The sequence below is a fragment of the Fundulus heteroclitus genome, chromosome 10 (genome assembly GCF_011125445.2).
Source record: "Fundulus heteroclitus isolate FHET01 chromosome 10, MU-UCD_Fhet_4.1, whole genome shotgun sequence".
In the NCBI taxonomy this organism is placed as follows: Eukaryota; Metazoa; Chordata; class Actinopteri; order Cyprinodontiformes; family Fundulidae; genus Fundulus; species Fundulus heteroclitus.
In genome coordinates, this window is record NC_046370.1 from 15,370,760 (window position 1) to 15,391,338 (window position 20,579).

Genomic DNA, 20,579 nt, shown 5'->3' on the forward strand with positions numbered 1-20,579 from the left:
CATATCAAGGACCAGAAAGCCTGCAGTGATCAGGCATTCTAAATGGCAGCACCCAGACTCTGAAACCTGTTATTTATTGCTCTTATCATTCTATGTTTTGTTTTGTTTATCTCTGTATGTTTTAATTGTCACCTTGGTCACCTTTATTGGATGTGTAAAGGGCTATATAAATAAACAGTTGATCAATTGATTGATTCACTACCCTAAACACAACAGTTGTTTAGAAAACCAACTCTTAAAAATACACCTTCCATTTCAAAAGAATTTAGCCCATCATACCAAAAGGGCATTTTTAGTGGTTAACAGCAAACTGGAATTAGAGCGTAACGACGAGGTTTAAGGGGGAAAAAATATTCCACAAATGTAAATGCTCTGAGTTCTTTGTTGAGAAATTAAGGCTACAGTCAAGCTTCAAGACAAAATCTAAAGTGGTCAAAACTCAAATCTGAACAATATGGTATGCATCTATGTACAGTGATACCCCCCAAAATAAAATTAAATGTCATCAGATTCCTTCCGATGTCACTTTATTTGCAATTCAGGTCCACATATGTGTAATTTATTCTCTGTATGAGTCCAGCTGACAACTCTGGGTGTCAACCTTGATAGTACCTTGTCGTTCTCCTCTCACATTAACAACCTCACTCTCTCCGCTTACTTTCACTTACGTAATATCAATCGCCTTCGCCCCTCTCTCTCCCCTGGTTCCACCTGCACTCTTGTTCACAGTCTGGTCACTTCCCGCATATATTACTGTAATTCTCTTCTTTTCGGTCTTCCTCAAGAAGCTTCAGGCAGTACAAAACTCAGCAGCTCGCATCATTTCTAGAACCCTGTCTTTCCATCACATCACCCCAGCCCTGCAGCAGCTCCACTGGCTACCTGTCAAGTTCAGAATTCAGTCCAAAATCCTCTTACTTACTTTTAAAGTTATTCACAATCTCTCCCCTCCATATCTCTCTGATTTACTTCAAATTTCTACTCCCTCCCGCATACTTATTTCCTCTTCTACCACTCACTTCGTTGTTCCTTCCGCCCGTCTTAGCACCATGGGGAGCAGAGCTTTTCCTCGGTCTGCGCCCACACTTTGGAATTCAGTCCCCCCTGACATCTGCAATATCAAGTCTTTACCCTTGTTCAAATCAAAACTCAAAACCCACATGTTCAAGACATGATTTTCTGTTACTTTCCTGTGTGCGGTTTGTGTTGTTTCTTTTAATTATGACGATGTTGCTTTTACTACTTGTTGTTTTTACCTGTACAGTGTCCTTGAGTGTTTTGAAAGGCGCTTGAAATAAAATGTATTATTATTATTATTAGCTGTTCAACGAAGGCCTCAGGTGTTTGTTAGAGTACGTCAGTAAACGAAGCGCGTCACGAAGACCAAAGAACGCTGTTGGTTGTCAATAAAGCTGCAGAGAAGTTTAACGCAGGGTGAGATCATTAAGGGATAAAACAAGCTTTGAATATCTCAGACTAGTTTTTCTGAGGCCTTGTTGGAGGCTCTGCAACCAAGTGAAGGAAAGTGATCAGGAAAGATGGAAACCGAAATGAAATCTCTTTTCACCTACTTGCAAATCTTGTGTGTGATGAGAAAACAGACTTTGCACATCTACCTGATCATCAACCCAGCATGACGATTAACTTACGATTAACTTATAATGCCCTCTTGACTTCTTAAGTTTTTCATGTGTTTTACACTGTTTTTGCTGTGTTTGCTAATGAATGAAGCACTTTTGTGTATATTTACCATGACAAGACCACATGACTGGAAGTACCTTATCATGCATTTCATGCAATGAGTAAAAGAGAAGCAATGGAGCCGAGCGAGTCAGCAATGTCCAGCGGAGGTGCGAAAACAAAGAGTAAGTAACCCTAGCCCTATAGATCAGGTTGGTCTTTGACCACTGTCACTTTACTGTGGGACATTGCAGGACCGGCTCTTATAGTAGCTGTAGAAAAGCTGTTAGGGTACATGTGACATCAGAGACGGTTTGGGTTTATAAAGGTTTAAGGGTATTTTAACCAGGCCGCTCACAGAACCCAAAAACAAAACAAACAAAAAACAAAATGAATACCAATTACTTTTGCTCTGTTTGTGCTTCTAAACATTCAGTTTGTCACATCAACATTTTATAAATGGTTATCCAAACACTGTCAAAAAGGTAATATTACAAGTTTACCACTTTACTATTTCACCTTTAAACTGATAGTGGCACAAAACCCCACATAGTACAATATTTTCCACTGTCATTTGACGAAGGTGACCCTAAAAGAAACAAATTTTTACACAAAAAAAAAAAATACATATCAAGACCCAAAACATCCAAAACGAGCTACAATAGAATGGTTTAGATAAGAGCATATTTGTGCATTACAATGGCCCAATCAAATTACAGAATTGAATACTGTTTTTGAGTCTTTGGCAATACTTTATATTTTAGGTTCACAGATGCTCTCCTTCCAATCTGACTGAGCTTGGGCTGTTTTGAGAAAAAGATGGTCAGAAATTTTTGTCTTTAGATGTGCAAAGCTGGTAGAGAGATATCTCAAAAGAGTTGTGGCTGTAACTTGGGCTGCAATGCTTAGTTGACGTTATCAACAATGTTGATAATGAAAAAATATCAACGTAAAAATTCATGCATCAATGCATCGTAATAAAATATATAAACATTGGTGAAGTCTCAGTATTTAACTTTTAGTGGTAAATAGTTTAAATCACATGCAGTTCACTAAGACTGCAGCAGGGGACGGGCGTATAGCATCAGTTCACCGGTGAGAACACAGCACCCCTATCACATGACCCTCTCACATGACCACAGCTTCATGCAGCATTGGTCGAAAGAAAAAAATAAATCAATAGATTAGTGAACTATAAAAATATTCGTTAGCTGCAGCCCTAAATGTGACTGCAGTGAAAAGTGGTTCCACAAAGTATCGACTGAGGAGGCAGGGACAAATTGTGCCACACTTTTCAGAATTTCATTTGAAATAAAATAATATATGTCCAAATTTGAAAATCAGGCATCTGTTTCATTTCCCTTCACTATTATGCACAATTTTGTGGGGTCAAGTTCCACAAGATACAACTAAAAATTTTGAAGTTTGAGATTGTAACGTGACAAATTTTGAAAAGGTTAAAGGAGAACTACTTGTGTTACCGTACTTTACACTTTTCAATCCCTAACTGTGATAACCCTTATTTTAGTAGGTCAGAACGAAAATGCATCAGAACAAAAATTGTTTACAAATGCAGAAACATTGAAATGGATCTTTAATGTTGCACATAAACATAAAACCAGAGATCCCATCTGAAATACTGCCTTTAAACTTTTCATGTTGGGCAACTACAGTAAAAATTCCATTAGCGACAGCAAAGTTGTAATAAAAGATGAAATATCTCAGAGAGAAGTTCAGTAGTTCAGATTCCTCCCTGGGGGAGCGGGAATCGTAAAGATTAACCAACTGGAAGATCTTGATAACTTGCATTTTGATTCAGCTGTAATGTTTTACGGCTGTATTAAAACCTCAGGAAGCTGCAGGGGTTGATCCTCTGTGCAAACAGTGCAGTGTTTAACTTAGACACTAAAGAGCCAGTAAATGGCAAGAGGCCATGCTTCTGGAATTCCTGAGGCCTGTGATAGTAAAAGAAAGCCCCTCCCTGTTGTCTTGTTCACATCAAAAAGAGCCCCTGCTTTCACTACACTGCAATTGAACACATCAAAGCCTCATGTGAAGGGAGTTTTACCTCCATATTTTGCTGATTCTTGTACCTACTTTCACTGTACAAAAACCCAACAACAACAAGTTGGTGGTGTGCAGGAGAAGTGGAATAAGCGGCATTTGATTACTATTGATGTTAGGGTCTCCCAATGAATGAGATACTAACTATTTGACCTCCTCCACAACCCCTACATATTAGCAATGTACTCTGAAATTCTCCCCGCAGTCCAAACATATTGGCAGTTCTATTTTTGGCTCCGTGTCTTGTTATAGATTCCCTGCGCCCCGTGTTATTTTATGTTTCGTACATGCCGGCATGCCGCAGCATGATGAAAACAGGATCTGAGTTTAGACCAGTGTCAGTCACTGGGGGGGGCTTTATGCTCCTCTAGTGAGACAGTTAGAACTTGAGAGAGAACAAATTGGATTCACAGGCTAGCGGTCATTAGAGATGTGATGTGAGGGAACAGCTGGGGCGTTGGCATCAGGTTTAACGGCAATGGCTTCTGTCAAAACTTTTAAAAAGAACAACAAAAGACGTGAGAGTTTGAACTCCTGGCACAACATGTGGAATCACACTCAATTACAGCACTAATTTATTATGAAAATGAAAGTGTTTGTGATTGTTTTCAATCTGTAACAGTCAGCACTAATCAATCAATGCCAATCAATGATCAGAAATTATGATCATGCAGATGCATGAAAGTAAGCAGGTTTTTTTTTTTCTTTTTTTGGTTTGGAACAGACAAGTGTGTCATAGCTCAGTGTTAACAGGAAAGACATCAGCAATGACCGTAGAGAGGCATTTGCTACTGCATATCTATCTGGAAAGGGTTATGTGGGCCATTTTTTAATTATTTGAAGCCAATCTATTTTTGCTGAAAGTTTTTCTAAAATGGAAACATTTAAGGCAGCAGCTAAACTTCCCCAAAGTGGGCATGCCAAAAGATTCATCCAAATGTCCGACTGATATGTTCAGAAATGTTGCTGTAAACCCAAAAGGCCCTCGGCTCCGCTGGCCACAGTGCAATAAAAAGTCATGACATGTGTGAAGCATGATGGCGCAGAGGTGATGACTTGGACTTTTTACTTCGCAATCAAAGGATCTGGAAGCATAGGACCATAGGATCACGTCGAAAGTGCATAAGGCCCTCTGTCCAACAGCAGAAGCTTTTTCCAAACTGGGTCAAGAACAAGTGAATGGATCCCAAACCCAGCAGCAAATCTACAACAGAATGGCTGAAAAAGAAAGACATCCATCCATCCATTTTCCAACACAATTATCCCTATTGGGGTGGCAAGGGGTTGCTGGTGCTTATCTCCAGCTGTCAATGGGCGAGAGGCAGGGTACACCCTGGATAGGTCGCCAGTCTATCGCAGAAAGAGAAAAACAGGGTTTATTGAAATTCTATGGTGAGATCTTAAAAGTGCTTTTTTTTTTCAAACAGATGTCTGCAAACCTCAATGGACCAAAGCAATGTTATTAAGAAAAGTTGGAGAAAATTGCTCCATGGAGACGTAAGAGACTGACAAATTCCAAAAGAAAACTTCAAGCCGTTGTCACTACAAATGATTCCTAAAGGTAAATCAGGGGACACACTTAGTTTTTCATTTGACTGACCATCTGTAGCCAGTTAAGCTTTGGAAACAGAAGTGAACAGCACAGATGTATCTGAGATGCCACATCATCAGTTTATCTGTGAATTGGTCAAACAGACCCTGGGCTCATTTTAAACTGGAAACTAAACATTCGTGGGAACCGACTCCTTCTGCGGCTTTTGAATCCGTTCCAAAAACTCTCGCGTTTTCTCAGGGGACCACTGAGCTGCCCCATCACAGGGCTGTGAAGTTTGTCTATTAATAGACACATCTAAAAACCAGAGAACAGACTTAACAGACAGGAATGAGCTGAAGAAGGGGTCTAGTAGCTGCCACAAGCCACAGGAAGCTGGGGAGAACCTGATAAGACACGTGAGAGACGGCAGGGTTTTCCATCCTAACTGTCAAACACAAGTACGCTCGCGTTTTAATCATTACGCGTACGTGTAACTGTTTCTTCATCGGGGAAGCCGCGATGAGTTGGAGGAGTCAGACCTCTTTCTAAGGGTCAGGGATCAACCGCTGAGATCAGCACATTTTTTTCCTCCATATTGATTTTTTTCAGTGATTGTATTACTTCAACAAACCACATCGCTGATTTACGGACACGTTTTTAAAATTGCCTACAGGCAAAAATGAATGGGAGCTCGATGATGAGCAAAGACCTAAAGACATACTGAAGCCTCTTCTGTTCAGTCACAGGCATCTTATCTGGGAGATTTACAGTCCGTCTTGACGTCATGTTTTCAGATAATTTCTTCACTTGGGAAAGAGGGATAAGCATGATCTACTTCCTAAAATCTCAAACCGCTCTCCTTGTCCAGCATCTTCACACAAATTCTCCAAATCCCCCTTTCTTCGTAAAACCTGAATCAATCAGGATAATCTGTACCTCGTGACTAAAGGATTTATTGCATGTTGGCTGGCATGTGTCATTTAGATTCTTCCATTTAATGCTTTGACGCCTACATGAATGCATTGAATACATTAATCCAATCATGAATGTTTTGGACAGAATTGAGATTTCAAGGTTAGAGATTATAATGAGCCATGCTTTGTAATAGTTTCCAGGCTCAAATGAACTTGAGATGCACCAATGAACCGACCTAACAGGGGTGTGTGCTAGTATACAACTTAAAATTTTCAAGACATTTATAAATGCATTTTTGTGGGGAAAAAAATGCATGAAAGGAGTTCACTTTTTTATTTATTTTTTTGCAGTGCATATTTTGTAAACCTGTGTTAGATCAGATTGTGAGAACGGCTGCATCCCTCACAGGATCTGTTTTGGATTCAAAGTATTTCGAGCCTCAGAGCCCGGTTTGCTGTGTTGTCATCTCCCTGTTGTGCAGTATGCCTAGTCTGATTAAACCGTGATGACAGGGCAGGGGGTTGTGAGAGGATTAACGTTTATTGGCACACAAACAAGACCATATCTAACCTCTCATCAGTCGCTAGCCCGTCTGTCTCTAATATTTATTTACCTCCTCTTATCTTTTCCAGCTTGATTCCGCTCCAGCTTGTACGGATTTTCATGACATGATGTATCTTATAAACTAAAAAAGACTCCTAGAATGACTTGCACTCATATAATGCTTAAGAATCACATAATTCAGATTTTGTCACATTCAACCCACAAAACAATGTATTTCATTAGTATTTTATGTGATAGACCAACACAAAGTGGTGCAAAGTTCAAGGAAAAAATAAAAAAAAATACATATATTAAAGTAAAAAATGTGTAATGTGGTGTGTAATTATATTTCATGTCTTGACTCTTCCAACATCACATTATCAGTAAAAAAAGAGACCTTTCTTTACATAACTTAAGCTCGTGTGTTGTGGAAAAGCCACAGAAGTTTGACCAAGGAAAATACCATCAGGTCCAACGATGGGAAGAAGTTTCAATCGGGGTTATGTTGTAAATTAATATCCAAAGATTTGAAAATACAAAGAGGATGGCAAAACTACAAATAAGCCGAGATATTGACTCCAAGTTATTAAAACTGAGATGCCAGACGAGGCGAGCATTGATCAAAGGACCATTCAGTGGGCCCATGATAATGCTGGAGGAGCTCCAGATGTCCACAGCTCAGGTAGGAGACGCCAGCAAATAACAACTATTTGTTGTTTTTCTACTGGATGGGAAAAAAGGCATTGTTCAGAGAGAGCCATAAAGACTAGGGGCCATAAAGGGCACAGCCAACATGTGAAAAAAGTAGCACTGACTGAAATGCTTTTCCAAAATGCAGCTGTATGCCAAACAAACCCTCATCATCCTGAACACACCATCCTCAGTCATACACGATGGTGACAGCATCACGCTGTGGGCAAGCTATTGTTCAGCAGAGACAGAGAAGGTGGGCAGAGTCGACGAGAAAACGGTAGGAGACAAACATGGAGCAATCCTGAGAGAAACTCTGTTAGAGGGTGCTGAAGCCTTTAGAGCAGGGTAGAGATTTACTTTCCAACAGGTCAGGGGCCCTAAAACAGGCAGCCAGAGCTAAAATGAAATGGTTTAGAACGCAGCATGTGTTAGAAAGGTTCAATCAAAGCCCAACTCAAAATGCATTTGAGAATTTGTGGCAGGACTTAAAAAGGGATGTTTAAGGAGTTCTATATGCAATATTTTGCAAAACAAGTAAATCAACAGAATAGAGAATAGGCAAAATGTTCAATCCTTACAAGTGCAAAACAACAGGGACACAATACTTGCAGCTGTAACCACAGTAAAAGGTGGTTCTTTGAATTATTCTCATAAGGGGAATGACTATGCACAACAAACTATGGAGCTTAATGATTGTAAACAAGATTGAAATCCATGCAACATATCTCTGTTTCACAATTGTGCACCATTATGCAACAAAAAAAACCAAAACAAACAAAACAGAAGTTTGTGGTAAAAATGGTAGAAATTGTTTTTCAATGTGCACAATGAGGTATATTGATCCAAATGCTGTTTGTGTGATCTCACAAATTGGTCGACCTGTCTCTAAGCATTGAGTGAAGCAAAAAACAAAAAACAAGAATCCAGTGTGAGATGAGAATGAGGTAGTCCAACTCCTGGTAGACCTCAGCAGGGAGGGGAGATGTTACAGTCAAGCAGAAAGTGGATCACTGGAACGAGACGTCTGACGTGCCGACTGCAGGACACAAAGACCGGGCCACCAGCTGCTGCGATGAGCTGAAACTTAAGGCAGAAGTCAAGATTCCCAAGTGGTCGAAGAGTGACGCAGATAGGCCTCCACCCCCGACCTCTGAGGGCCATCGGCTGGATCCACTGTCTCACAGAAGCTGAGAACCATCCCCTGTGAGTACAAGCTGGTTCTTCATCCAAGATGACAGACTGAGTCATCTAACGCAATAAAACTACAGAACAACTGCACTTTGTTTTAACATCACTCCTAAGCGACAGGCTGCCTCTTCATTATGCCTAATATTTTAGAAGCTTTTTTGATGAGACAAACGCATCTCCTGCGGTCATCACATCTGCTTTAGTGCTCTTCTGTCCTGGAACGTGGCTGGGGTTTCTGTAACCCGATCGAGCCGACCCTCCAGATTTATGGCTCTTGGCCGGGGTCCTATCTACCGCTCTGGAATTCCCTCTAACAGCCTGTACCGCTAACGTAGACACAAGTCCCGCTGTCCGACGACGCAGATGAAATGCCAGTCAGTGCTGCGGATCTGTGCCTGTTGAATGTTTGCTACGCGGCTCTCCCAGGAGCGTTTGGCTTCAACACTTCTCTTCACAGAGGGAGTTAAAGTTAATGTCCGATTGTCAGGCTTTCACAAACATTGACTTATAAGGGATGGGAGAGGGGAGTGCCTGCATTGTGCATTCTAACAAGACTCAGATCACGTGTTTCAAATAATTCAGTTAATACAACCTAAAGATGGAGTTTTAATACTGAAAGTCCTCTACAGTCGCAGTGGTTTGCAGGTGTCCATACACCTTTAATCTTTTCACATGTTGGCCTTTTTCTAAAGACCCCATACGATCTGTCTGAGCTTGAGCAATTTTGCAAAGCTGGTGGAGTCATACCATTGCAGTGAAATCAGCTTTAACAAAGTATAGACCTAGGGGCTGAATACAAACATGTGGCGCACTTTTCTGATTGGCATCAATAAAATAAGATTAAAAGCTGCCTAGGATTTTTGTGAAACGACACAATTATCCAGTTCATGCTGATATATAAACTGAAACTCTCCACTGACGCTTGTAGTTATAATGCGGCAAAATGCAGAAAAAAAAATAGGTTAAAGGGAAATGATGAATTTTGCAAAGTCACACCTCTGGATAGCTATCTGATATCTCATCTTTGCTTCTGTGTGGACATGAGACTGTGAGGAGCACCGGTCTCTGCTAAGTGAAGAAGAACAGAAAGTGGATGTTGACGGGGGCTATCGGAGGTTGAACATGACCTACTCTCCTCTGAGAGGATGCGGGCGTGAAGTGGACGTGTGTTTGATAAAGTGCTGCCAGCTGAGTAAAGATAGGGAAGTTGTACCGGTGATGATGCATTCTGGTTGTGATGGTCTTATGACACGTGTAGATTTGTCTTATATCAGCCACAGAAGTCAGACGCGTTATTTGATCTATTATTATTATTATTATTATTATTATTATTATTATTATTATAATAATAATAATAATAATAATAATAATAATAATAATAATAATAATAATAATAATAAAAGCAATCGGAAATAAAAAAATCATTTACTCAATATACATATATATATATATATATATATATATATATATATATATATATATATATATATATATATATACACACACATGTAAATACCCTCTGTTAACTTGGTTTAATATTGTTATCACAAGATCATCCGTGTAATTAATATGAAAACGATCCTCGAAAGCCGCTACTTAGTTACCAAAACAGCCAAACAATGATGAGGCGGTCAAAACACTTACAATAGCTCAGTAACCACGACAACTGCATGCGTAATTACGCACAGCTAGTCAATATTAAGAATCCCTGGCCGCAGTCCAAGGGGTCACTCCATGACGCAGCTACGCAAACAGGGCGTTGTTCTTCCATAATGAGACAATTTATAACAGGACGTCAGTGGTGGGATCAATCTAGTCTGGGGAGGACTTGAGCGAGCGGAGTAGAGCCGCAGTTGGACTCTATTTGGGGGACACTTGCCTTCGCTTCTTGCTTCTGCTTCTTTTCTTGGAATACAAGCCTTTCGCCTGTAAGTATTTTTAACTTTGCTTTTCTTTGCTTTGAGCGTTTTTTTTCTTGTCGGATGCTCTCACGCACTCAGGCGGAAACGCGCAACTGCTCTTTACAGAAGCGCACACAGATAGGAATGAGCTGCCATCGGTAAAAAAAAAAAAAAAAAAAAGTCTCCCAGAAATCGTTTCTTTCATCGTTAAATCCTTCTTTGTTCAATTTCTTTAAATGTGCTGGACTTCTGCTGCATTTCAAAACTGACGCCCATTTCTGGAAATACTCCGGTTTCGACCCATGCTGGAACCATTACACTGTTTTAAAAAGAGACAACATGAAGTTCTGGGGAAAAATAGAACGCTTTTAGATTTATTTAATTTAATGCAAAAATGTACTTGTTGAGAACAGCTTTAATGTTTAATATGTTAGGAATATGTTTATTTAAATAGCTAAAGGTGATATGCAGATGGTATCAGTTTTCCCTAATTAGTGCAAGGATTCATTTTTGTTTTTAAATTTTGCAAAATAAAAGTTTGTCCCCATGCTGCAGTGACACACCCATAACCTTAGAACCTGACATCTCCAAGCCCACAGCTTCACCATCCGGAAAGATTGAAGGCTCTGCTTTTTTTCTCCTCAGATAATCCGAGAAGATGCTGATCCTGCTGCTCGGAATCGTGTTCCTGCACATTGCTGCACTTGTTCTCCTGTTTGTGTCGACAATTGTCAGCGTGAGTAAAACCTGGATTATTCAGTCTTTTTGGGATGCCTTTGAATCATCTTGCTTACTGAAAAGTGCTATAAAAAATAAACTTGCCTTGCCTATAAACTGGCCTATATGCTGAAGAAATAAAGTGACAGAGAATCAGTAAAATTATTTCCCATTGAAGCTTACAGGCTTTCCATATCTGCTCTGCACTGATATGAAATGCTTCTTAAATCTGGGGAACACACACTGTGGGTGGGTGGGGGGTGGGTGACTGCCATTAGGGCACCATTGCCCTGCAGTACCCCCTTTGGTACCACAAACACAACAAAAATAGTGCAATCTACCAGGGGACATTCCATATTGACCATGCCAATCCATGCCCACCAGCAGATATTTCATAGCAATGATCAAAAGTAACTTTCTGCATTTTTTCTGATTTCTATATAGTTTAAGAAAATGTGATTGCATGCCTGTTAAATAATACTGACCAACAGGAAGACACTTTGAGTTATTGCGAGAGAACATGATCTGTCACATTTTATCAGACCCAGCTAGTCTAAACACCGATCAAAACCAAATAAATGGAAACAGAGAACAATATCAATGTGCTCAGACAATCCTATGCAGCTGAATTAAATAATATGAGATATAAGCTTGTTGTGACTTTCTAAATAATTTCTGAACAATCGAGATTAAACAATAAAAAACTAAAAATAAACAAATACACATGGTCTAAATAAAAGGGTACAAAAAGGTTTGTTTTTTGATACGAAATGGAAGAGACAGAATCGGCAAGTGATGTGTGGCGAAATAAGGCTAAAACAAGCAGGTGACTTAAACTAACCTTTTTCATGCCTTTGTATATTCTCTTGAAAGTTAAATATTTTCCTGAAAAAATGCTTAAATCTCGGGTGTCGTTCAATCTATCCCCCTATTATTTTTTTTAAGACATTGCATTACGTCGCATTTCCTTTTATTCTGATTTTCATACCCATCTGGACCAGTGGACTCCTATAAAACATGGAGGTTTATTAGCCATGCTGCGAAATAGTTATTGGAGTCTCGTAAGAACCACATTTCAGTGAAGTCCACTGTAAGAAGAACATAGAAAATGACTTTAGATTGTTGGTTGTCAAAGCAGGTACAAATACACCCCCTCACTGGTAGGAAGTGACTTATGATCAGTGTGTCATATCTAGTGGTAGACAGATCCGTGGCCATCCTCTGGTCATCCTTTTTTTTCTAAGGTTTCTGGTGACACTCTTGGTAGTTCCACATATTTGCATGTTCCTGAATCACTGTATTTGCCTGCAGGTGTGGACAACAGGGGAAATGGGCACCTCAGACCTGTGGAGAAACTGCACCGTGGACTCCATAGGACACATCTGCAACGGAGCATCAACTGGAGGTCAGACACCTGTTTTTTTTTTTTCATGCCTCTTGCCGCCAAGCTTCTGTTACAGCGCATGTCGACTGTCCGAGTCTGTTGCAAAGTTAAAATAAGTTCCCATCCCGCCGAAGACGTGGGCGTGCCCCAGCCCCTCTGGAACCCTGGTGCCATCTAGTGCGGAGAATGTGGCCGCGCCGCGTGCAGATTGGCTCCCGCTGTATAAATAGTCACGGTGTGATGTCCATAATAAGGTCTCATGTCGGAGAGTACTTAGTGACAAGCGTGCAGGGAGCTTTGAATGACCTGGGTGGGGCTGCAGGGAGTATCTAAAGTTGTCCATATCTGTGAGCTTAGGTTTGTGTGTGTGTGTGTGTGTGTGTGTGTTTGTAGGTCCACAGGGCATGGCATGTTGATAGAGGTGGGGGGGGGCTGACTGTGTGTCAGTGTTGGTTTGCACGGCTCGTAAGGGCAATTTAAGACAGCAGCTGCACTGTGAAGACATCGATGCACACAGACTGGAGATTAAAGATAAATAGATTCTACTTTTGAAAAATGATGTCATAAGATAGATTTGCAGCCACAAAGTCAGTGGAGCTACTGTACGCTTTGCTCGCAGCGCTGCAGCCGCAGTCCGCTGATGTCATTCGTCTAGAATGAACCCCCCCTCAGCCAGCTCGTGTTTTGCCAGTCCAGCAGCGCCTGGACACTCCGCTGGGTAGTTTAATGGGGCACAATGGTTGTTTGGCTTTCTTTTATTGGCGCAGTGACGCAGCGGGGGGTGTTTATTCAGGAAGGTAGCGAGTGCGTGCCGTTCCCGGGCTTTGCCTCGCCGTCAGCTTTCGGAGATGGAAGATAACGTTCCGGCGGCTCTGCTGAGTAATCAGGCTTTGATCAGAGGTTATTCAGAATCACGGCGGCGCACACCGCGTTACCGCGTGGCTTCCTCAAACGTTGCAGTTCCTCTTTTTCCCAGTTGCCGCGGTTACGTAAACATCAGCATGGCACGGAGGTGAGACGCACGCAGTTATCACATGCAGAGCGAGTTGCACATCTGCACGGCCAGGAAACTTACTTCATTCAGCTTACATGATCTAAAATTAGCCGATGAGGAAGAATCTCCAGCACCTTCTGAACACAGTCAGGAGAAGGGAGCGTTGGTTCCAAAGAAAAAAATAGTTCACCTTCCTGTTTAGAACAAAATAGAAATGTGGCACAATGATGCTTGCTTTTTTGGCTGGTCCCGAGTTTCGCCTTTTGCCAGGAAATGCTCTATGTCACCGTTTCCTACCAGGAAAGGAAACTAAAGGAGGGCAAATGTGTGTTTATCAGAGGCAGTGCTGTATTATTGTTACCGTCTCATGGCGTTATCGCAAAGTCAAACATCACATCTGAAAACAGGATGATTATGCTGGAATCCAGTCTTTGCTCTGGTGCTGGCTTCGTTTTTTTTTTTTCTTCCTTCCAATGCTCATCCCCAAGGAGCTGCTACAGAGCTCCAGATGTTACCAGTCAGGTTATTAAAGGGATTACATTTCACTTGCCATCCTGTTTGCTCTTCAAAAGCAGCAATGAATTATACATCATCTGTTTTTTCCGTTGTTGTAAGTGCTCCACCATTAAAACAACAACATCTGTTGATCACTTGGAAGATTCAAGAAAAAAAAAAAACATTATTTGTTTCTGGAGCATGATTTGACTTTCAGGCCTTGAAGTATGCAGCTGACAAAGAAAACCATTAATGATACAGGAATGAACTGATTTGAGACAGTATGGTGACCTTGAGCAAAATGACCATGGTTTATTACCAGAAGATTCTACCAAAATGCTCACATTTAAACCAGAAAAAAAACACATTTATTCCTACTGCTACAAGAAATAAAATACTGTGTAATAATATGTATTACATTTAATACTAAATACAATTTTATCGGTTTTTACTTTAATGTGCGTATTGTGCCTTTTTACCTTTATTTTACCTTGTTGCCATTTTGCTCTCAACAGAGCACCGCAAGTCTAACAAGTTGTATCAGCTGGAGAGTTAGTCAGGCTATCTGTCTACGTACCATGCCTGCAGTTGGCTGGTTCAAAAATATGCCCCTCACAGTTTTAAAGCTAGTTTTACACTAATTTCCATAACATGATTGTCTGTTTTTTTTTTTTTTTGTTTGTTTTTTTTTGTGCGGGCAGAAATATTCCCAAATAGAGTCACCGATCAGACAGATTTTTCTCACTGATGCAGATATCTGGTAGCCTCGTGAGACCATCCTGATCTCGCGAGGTTATGCGGAGCAAATCTATCTGGCGGAGTCAGGTAAGATATCTGGGTGTTGCTGAAAGAAAATAAAGAAATGACTTTATCCCAGATTGTAGGCATTAAATGAATAGGTGAGAAAAAAAAATCTGATAGTTATGTTTTTGACCTGCCAATCACCAACCTGAGCCAATAAAGGAACAATTGGCCGATTCTAATCTCCGGCTCTTAAATTGATGCATGTAAAACTAAATTAGTTGGGTTTCTGTTCTTTTTTCTTTTTTTGTAAGCAAGGTAAGTTCAAATAAAAAATAGGTCGACAGCAAACAGCCAGAGAGAACTTAAGTCACTCTGGCATCTTACTGAAAGGACTGTAATCTGTAGGAACAGCATGACAGAATCTTCTGCCAGTTTTCAGACTTTTTAAAGCCTTGGTCCACCTTAATACTTAATGGCAACACAGATACAAGCAGTGAAGAAAGAGATGAACATCAGGGGATCTGAAGATGCCAAATAGTGAGACTAGAATCAGAATCAACTTGACTTTGGGGCCACTTTGCTCTCAACTAAGACATTTTCTCTAAACATGTATACACACAAGTTTTTTTTTACAAGGGGAAATACATGGTTGGATCAGCAAGACAGACGCAGCCCGGAGCCCTCTGTATGACTGTTTTGTCAGTTGACACTGACAAAACAGAAACAAGCAGAGGACTTACAGCCAAACGCTAATATAGACAGGACAGAAGCGGCAGCTGGTGCGTTCGCAGTCAATTCAGGGGTCTAATGGGTTAATGGCCTCTTGCAGTGGAGGCCTATCAGTAAAGATTGATCTGTTAGATTGAGTTTAAGGGCCTCCTGTGAGGGGTGCAGAGAGCTTTTAGAAACAGGATACCTGAGCTTCATTGTGCTGGATCCATTACAACATTCCCAGAAGAAAACAGAATCAGGGCTGGGTCATTATGGTCTGTTGGTGAAGGTGGTCGTGGCTCAGCTAAGACAAGACAGTCAGAGCACCAACTGATGTTTGTTTCCTCTTCTCATATGCTCCTCTTGTTAATTTATGCACATTTTAGGCTCCGGCTAATGACGACTATCATGCACTATTGACTGAGCTCTCTCCTCTCCTGCAGAGTGGATTCAGGTGGTCCAGGCTCTCATGATCCTCTCCATCATCTTCAGCTGCCTGTCTCTCTTCCTCTTCTTCTGCCAGCTCTTCACTTTGCAGAAGGGCGGACGGTTCTTCATCACTGGAGCCTTCCAGATCTTGGCCGGTAAGTTCAGCCCGGTTTGATCGCAACAACACTAAAATCATTCCTCAGGGAGCACAAAGTACGGAAATTGCTCTTATTACGGAAAGATAATAGCTTCGCGTTTTCTTGCTAAATATTCTGCATTATATTATACTATTCGTCCAAAAAATAAAATGGCTTTTAATAATACAGAGTGCCACATTTTAAAATGAATATTGCTATCATTTTTTTTAAATTTTATTGTCAATAAAAGTTGTTTAACTTCTGTAGCAGCAATAATATTTCACATCAACATCTGTCGCAATATATTGGGACATTAGCTAATTTGTTCGAAAAACATGTTGGTTATTGGTTGATCTGGGGGAAAAGAAATGACAAAATAAAGAACAATCACCCAACAACACAAAAAACAACAGCTTAAGAGTGATTTTCCACAAACACAATCTGGGTGGTTTATAATGGTATAAATCAGTGATGAGCAAACTCAGTAAGCCACTTTATAAGGATCATCCCTTGGTTGTACCCTGAATTTAAGTAGTTTTTTTTTTTAGACAACTGCTTCATGCTGGAAGCTTTTTTTTTTTTTTTTTTTCTTTTTTTTTACCAGTGGGGGCATGGAAGCTGTAGATGGAGCTCAATAAAAGGCAAACCTATTCCAGGCTGCAACAGACCCGAGTTTGAAGTGGAAGTTCACCTTCCAACAGGACACCGTCACTAACCTCACAGTCAGAGCAACAATAGAAGGATTTACAATAAAAGCATGTTAATGAGATAAAATGTCCCACACTGTAAAATGTTGGTGTTCAGTCTCACTGTGCGTTTACTCAATGGGGCTGAACAACAATAAAAAAACAACAACACAGTTCTGGTTTTTATTTGGAAATAAAAAATGTATCACTTCCCCTCCACTTCAGAATTATACACTATGTTGTGTTTGGCTATCACAAAAAACATACAGAATAAATTAGCTTACATTTTTAATGTGACAAATTGTAAAAAAAAATTGTAAAATTGTTGCATTGTTGTTGTTTTTTTCAGTTTTTTGGTAAAAATAAATACATTTTATAACTTTATTAAAAACATAAACATTTTAAATCGACTAAATGGCAAACGTTTAACTTCTCTGGTTCAAAGAGAAAACACAACATCACTCTAAAAATAAACAAATAAAAAAAATAATCCACCTAAAGCCCCAGAGAGTGAATGCTCAGTTTACCATAATCTATTTTCAGAAAATCAAATTAAGACTCTGAGCCAGTTTCTAATGGTTTTCATGCTCCACTTGTCTATTGTACTCGATGCCCTTCAGACAAAAAGCAGCTCCGCCGCCACTCATGTCGTCTCTTGGCTCTGCTTGTAAAACCCAGTGTTTGGTTGCTGTTTTTCGCTCTCTCTCTCTCTCTCTCTAACATACCAGCGCAGAGCCAGGCAGCCAGGTGCCCACTCAGCCAAACAGGAATGAGACTAGGAAAAAAGCCAGCTGGGCGAGTTAAAATGTCAGGGAGGTCCGGCAGTGTGGAGGTCTGACAAACAAATCATGCCATGTCGGACAAGGGGTAGTGGGCGGAAAAGCTGGGAAGACTGGCAAAGGCCAGACGGAGGGGGGGGGGGGGGGGGGGGGGGGGGGGGGGGGTTCAGCGAGCATAAGAGGCTGTGATGTAATGTGGAGGGCTGACCGATCCGCCTCTGCTGCCAGGCAGGGTTCAGCTCAGGGGAGACGAGGACCCGAGAGCACAACAGCGCACAGAAACACGATCCGACAACTGAAGGAGCTCATGGGCGGCCTTTATTCTACGCCCCTTCTCCTCCCTCTTTTCCGCAGGTTTGTTCGTGATGAGCGGAGCCATCATCTACACGGTAATGAGTCCCGGCTGGGTGCCGGAGAAGGACACGTTCGGGTACTCCTACATCCTGGCGTGGGTGGCCTTCCCCCTGGCCCTCATCAGCGGACTCATCTACGTCATCTTGAGGAAGCGAGAATGAGACGCCGCTCCATCCCAGTGCCCCCAGTAGCCCTCTCGAGGTCCCTTCTGAAGTTTTAAGTTGTAAAGCCAATATCACGGAAGTAACACCAAAGAAAAAGCAACTCAAAATACCAATACTGTCTGTTAAAAGATGTATATAGTATCTATGGTTTAAAACCTATTTATAACACTTTTTACATATATGTACATAGTTTTTGTGTTGCTCTGCAGATACTATGAGCTTTGTTTTAGCTGAATAAGTGCCTCTGTCTTTGTTTATAAGTTTGACATTATTATAAGCGGTTTTATTTTGCGTTTCGCTGCCATTTGGTTTGGGTAACTGCCAAAGATTTGGTTAAAATAGGCAAAGAAAAGATTTTTTTTGCAACATATTAACTAAATGCATGATTAGAAATATGAGAGAGCAAACTTTGAACGTTGAATTAACATCTAAGAAAGCGTAGCTGTTTCGTTTTAGGTTTCGTCTTTTTCTGTTTCCCCAGTTTTCAAGTTTTCTTTGTTTTTGTCTTCTTTACTTTTTTTTTTTTTTTTAAACAAAAATATGGTGCTATATATTTTATCATTCCAATTACTGAAAGCAAATATATACGACAGTTATTTTGTTTGGAGTCAGTTTAAAAAAACGATTTTAGCCAAACGAGACAGAGGAACACTTCACAGGGCCGGAGTTTGTTTTTACAGTGTCCTTTTTCTATTTGTCAGCTACTGTAGAGAAGATAAGATAAGGAATACCTTTATTGTCCCACAATGGGGAAATTCGGACGTAAAGGGTAAATAGATAAAAACTGATGAAGTCATTTAGAATGTCAGTATTACTCCGCAGGCCTACACTCAAAGGATCGGCTTTACATTAATCTTAGCTGGCTTTAATTTGGATATTTCTGTCCACAACTGTTACTTTGGCGTACTTGAAAGATTGACCTGCTGCAGTTGCTTGTTTGGTTTTTAAAACTGTTTTTTAGGTTGCGCATAACAGCTCTCTCACTAACACTGTAGCCTTAAACCCGCCCTAAATAAAGCAACTCTCACATTATCCAGTACTGTGTATTCCACTGTAAGAAGGGACGAACTGCAGCTGAGGCTTTCTCGCCTGCTGACAGCAAGCTGACAGTAAAAATGCACGTTTGTACGCTTTAAAGTCAGCAACGGAAAACGATAATCATGCAAACCCCCTGAGTCCATCTTGCAGTGCACTTGTGCGTCTTTATGCTTGTGGTTGCAAATGCTAAACGTGACTGGTGTCACCCACACGGGGGCCAAGGCACAGCGAAATGCCAGTTACTCGGAACATGCAGCTCACGTCTCGGTGTGGATGTCTCCCCTTTGGCATCAGATGCAAGAGGACCACCAGTCCTTCACCTCTCTTATGCTAGGTGCAAAAAGCATTCGCTTCGGAGCTTCTGCTCGCTACTCGACTGTGGCATCGGGTTCAGTTAGAAGAGAGCGCCTCTGATGAAAACTGCCCTCATAATCCTTGTCAAGCCAAAGCGTTCGGTCGTCAGTGCTTTGTTTACATCAAAACCTTCAGATGCCTCTCAAGCTTCTTCAATTTTAACCATTAAAGAATGTCTTGTCAAAACCTAAAAACAGGCTGTTTTCATGTCTCATTCCCTTGCATCGCACACATATGCCGCCCCAGTTGATTAGAATAAATTCATTAAAAAATATGGAAGAATTAATTAAATTTGAACGTGAAACTCAGATTCACCACACACAAACTGATCCGTTTCATTTGTTCTCAAAACATTTTAATATTACGTAACACCAGAAATATATTTTTTTAAATGAAATACTGTACAGTGTTATGAGTTGAGCAATCATGGTCATGACTTGCAGTTTTTTCAGCAGTTTGTAAAGTAGCCTACACCCCAATGACACCCATCACAAGGAGGGTAAGCCACAAAAGGTTATTGCAGGCTGGCTGTTCACAGTGTAGTATCCAAGCATTTTTATGGAAAGTTTAGTGGAGGGAAAAACTGTGGTAGAAAACATTTCACAAGCAACAGAGATATCAGAAATAACCTACAAGACGTTGCTTCGAGAGCCACCCCACAGACGTGTCCGGGACATGGCCGACAACTGTTACAGTTCGTGTCTTAACCAGAGACAATGTTAGAAGTGAGTTATTTGGGCTAATGAGGAAAGGGACTGGAGTGTTGCTCAGTGGTATAAAGTCTTCTTTTCAGATCAAAGTAAAATTGCCGTTTGATTTGGAAACCAAGGAAATAAGAAGCACAAAATTCAAGTTTCCTGAGCTTCAGTGTGAGGTTTTCACAGTTAGGGAGCCATGCCATCTGCTGGTTCTTGCACCACTGTGTTTTATCTAATCCAGAATCAACACAGCTCTCTACCAGGAACATTTTAGAGCACTTCATGCTAACCTCCAGCTAAAGAACTTTAAGGAGATGCTGATGACAACAATACCTGCTCTATGGAAAGTCGTATCAACGTGCTTGACTGGCCTGCTG

The 20,579-nt window shown here is 40.8% G+C and overlaps 1 protein-coding gene across 1 annotated transcript; it reads left to right on the top strand.

The window, feature by feature from the left end:
• The first annotated feature begins 10,402 nt into the window (after positions 1 to 10,402).
• Positions 10,403 to 19,698, top strand: pmp22b (peripheral myelin protein 22b). The gene is made up of 5 exons (XM_012871720.3): positions 10,403 to 10,545; positions 11,164 to 11,254; positions 12,547 to 12,640; positions 16,007 to 16,147; positions 17,949 to 19,698. The coding sequence occupies exons 2-5, from the start codon at positions 11,177 to 11,179 to the stop codon at positions 18,107 to 18,109; spliced, it is 474 nt and encodes a 157-aa protein (XP_012727174.1). The 5' UTR covers positions 10,403 to 10,545; positions 11,164 to 11,176; the 3' UTR covers positions 18,110 to 19,698.
• Positions 19,699 to 20,579: the final 881 nt, after the last annotated feature.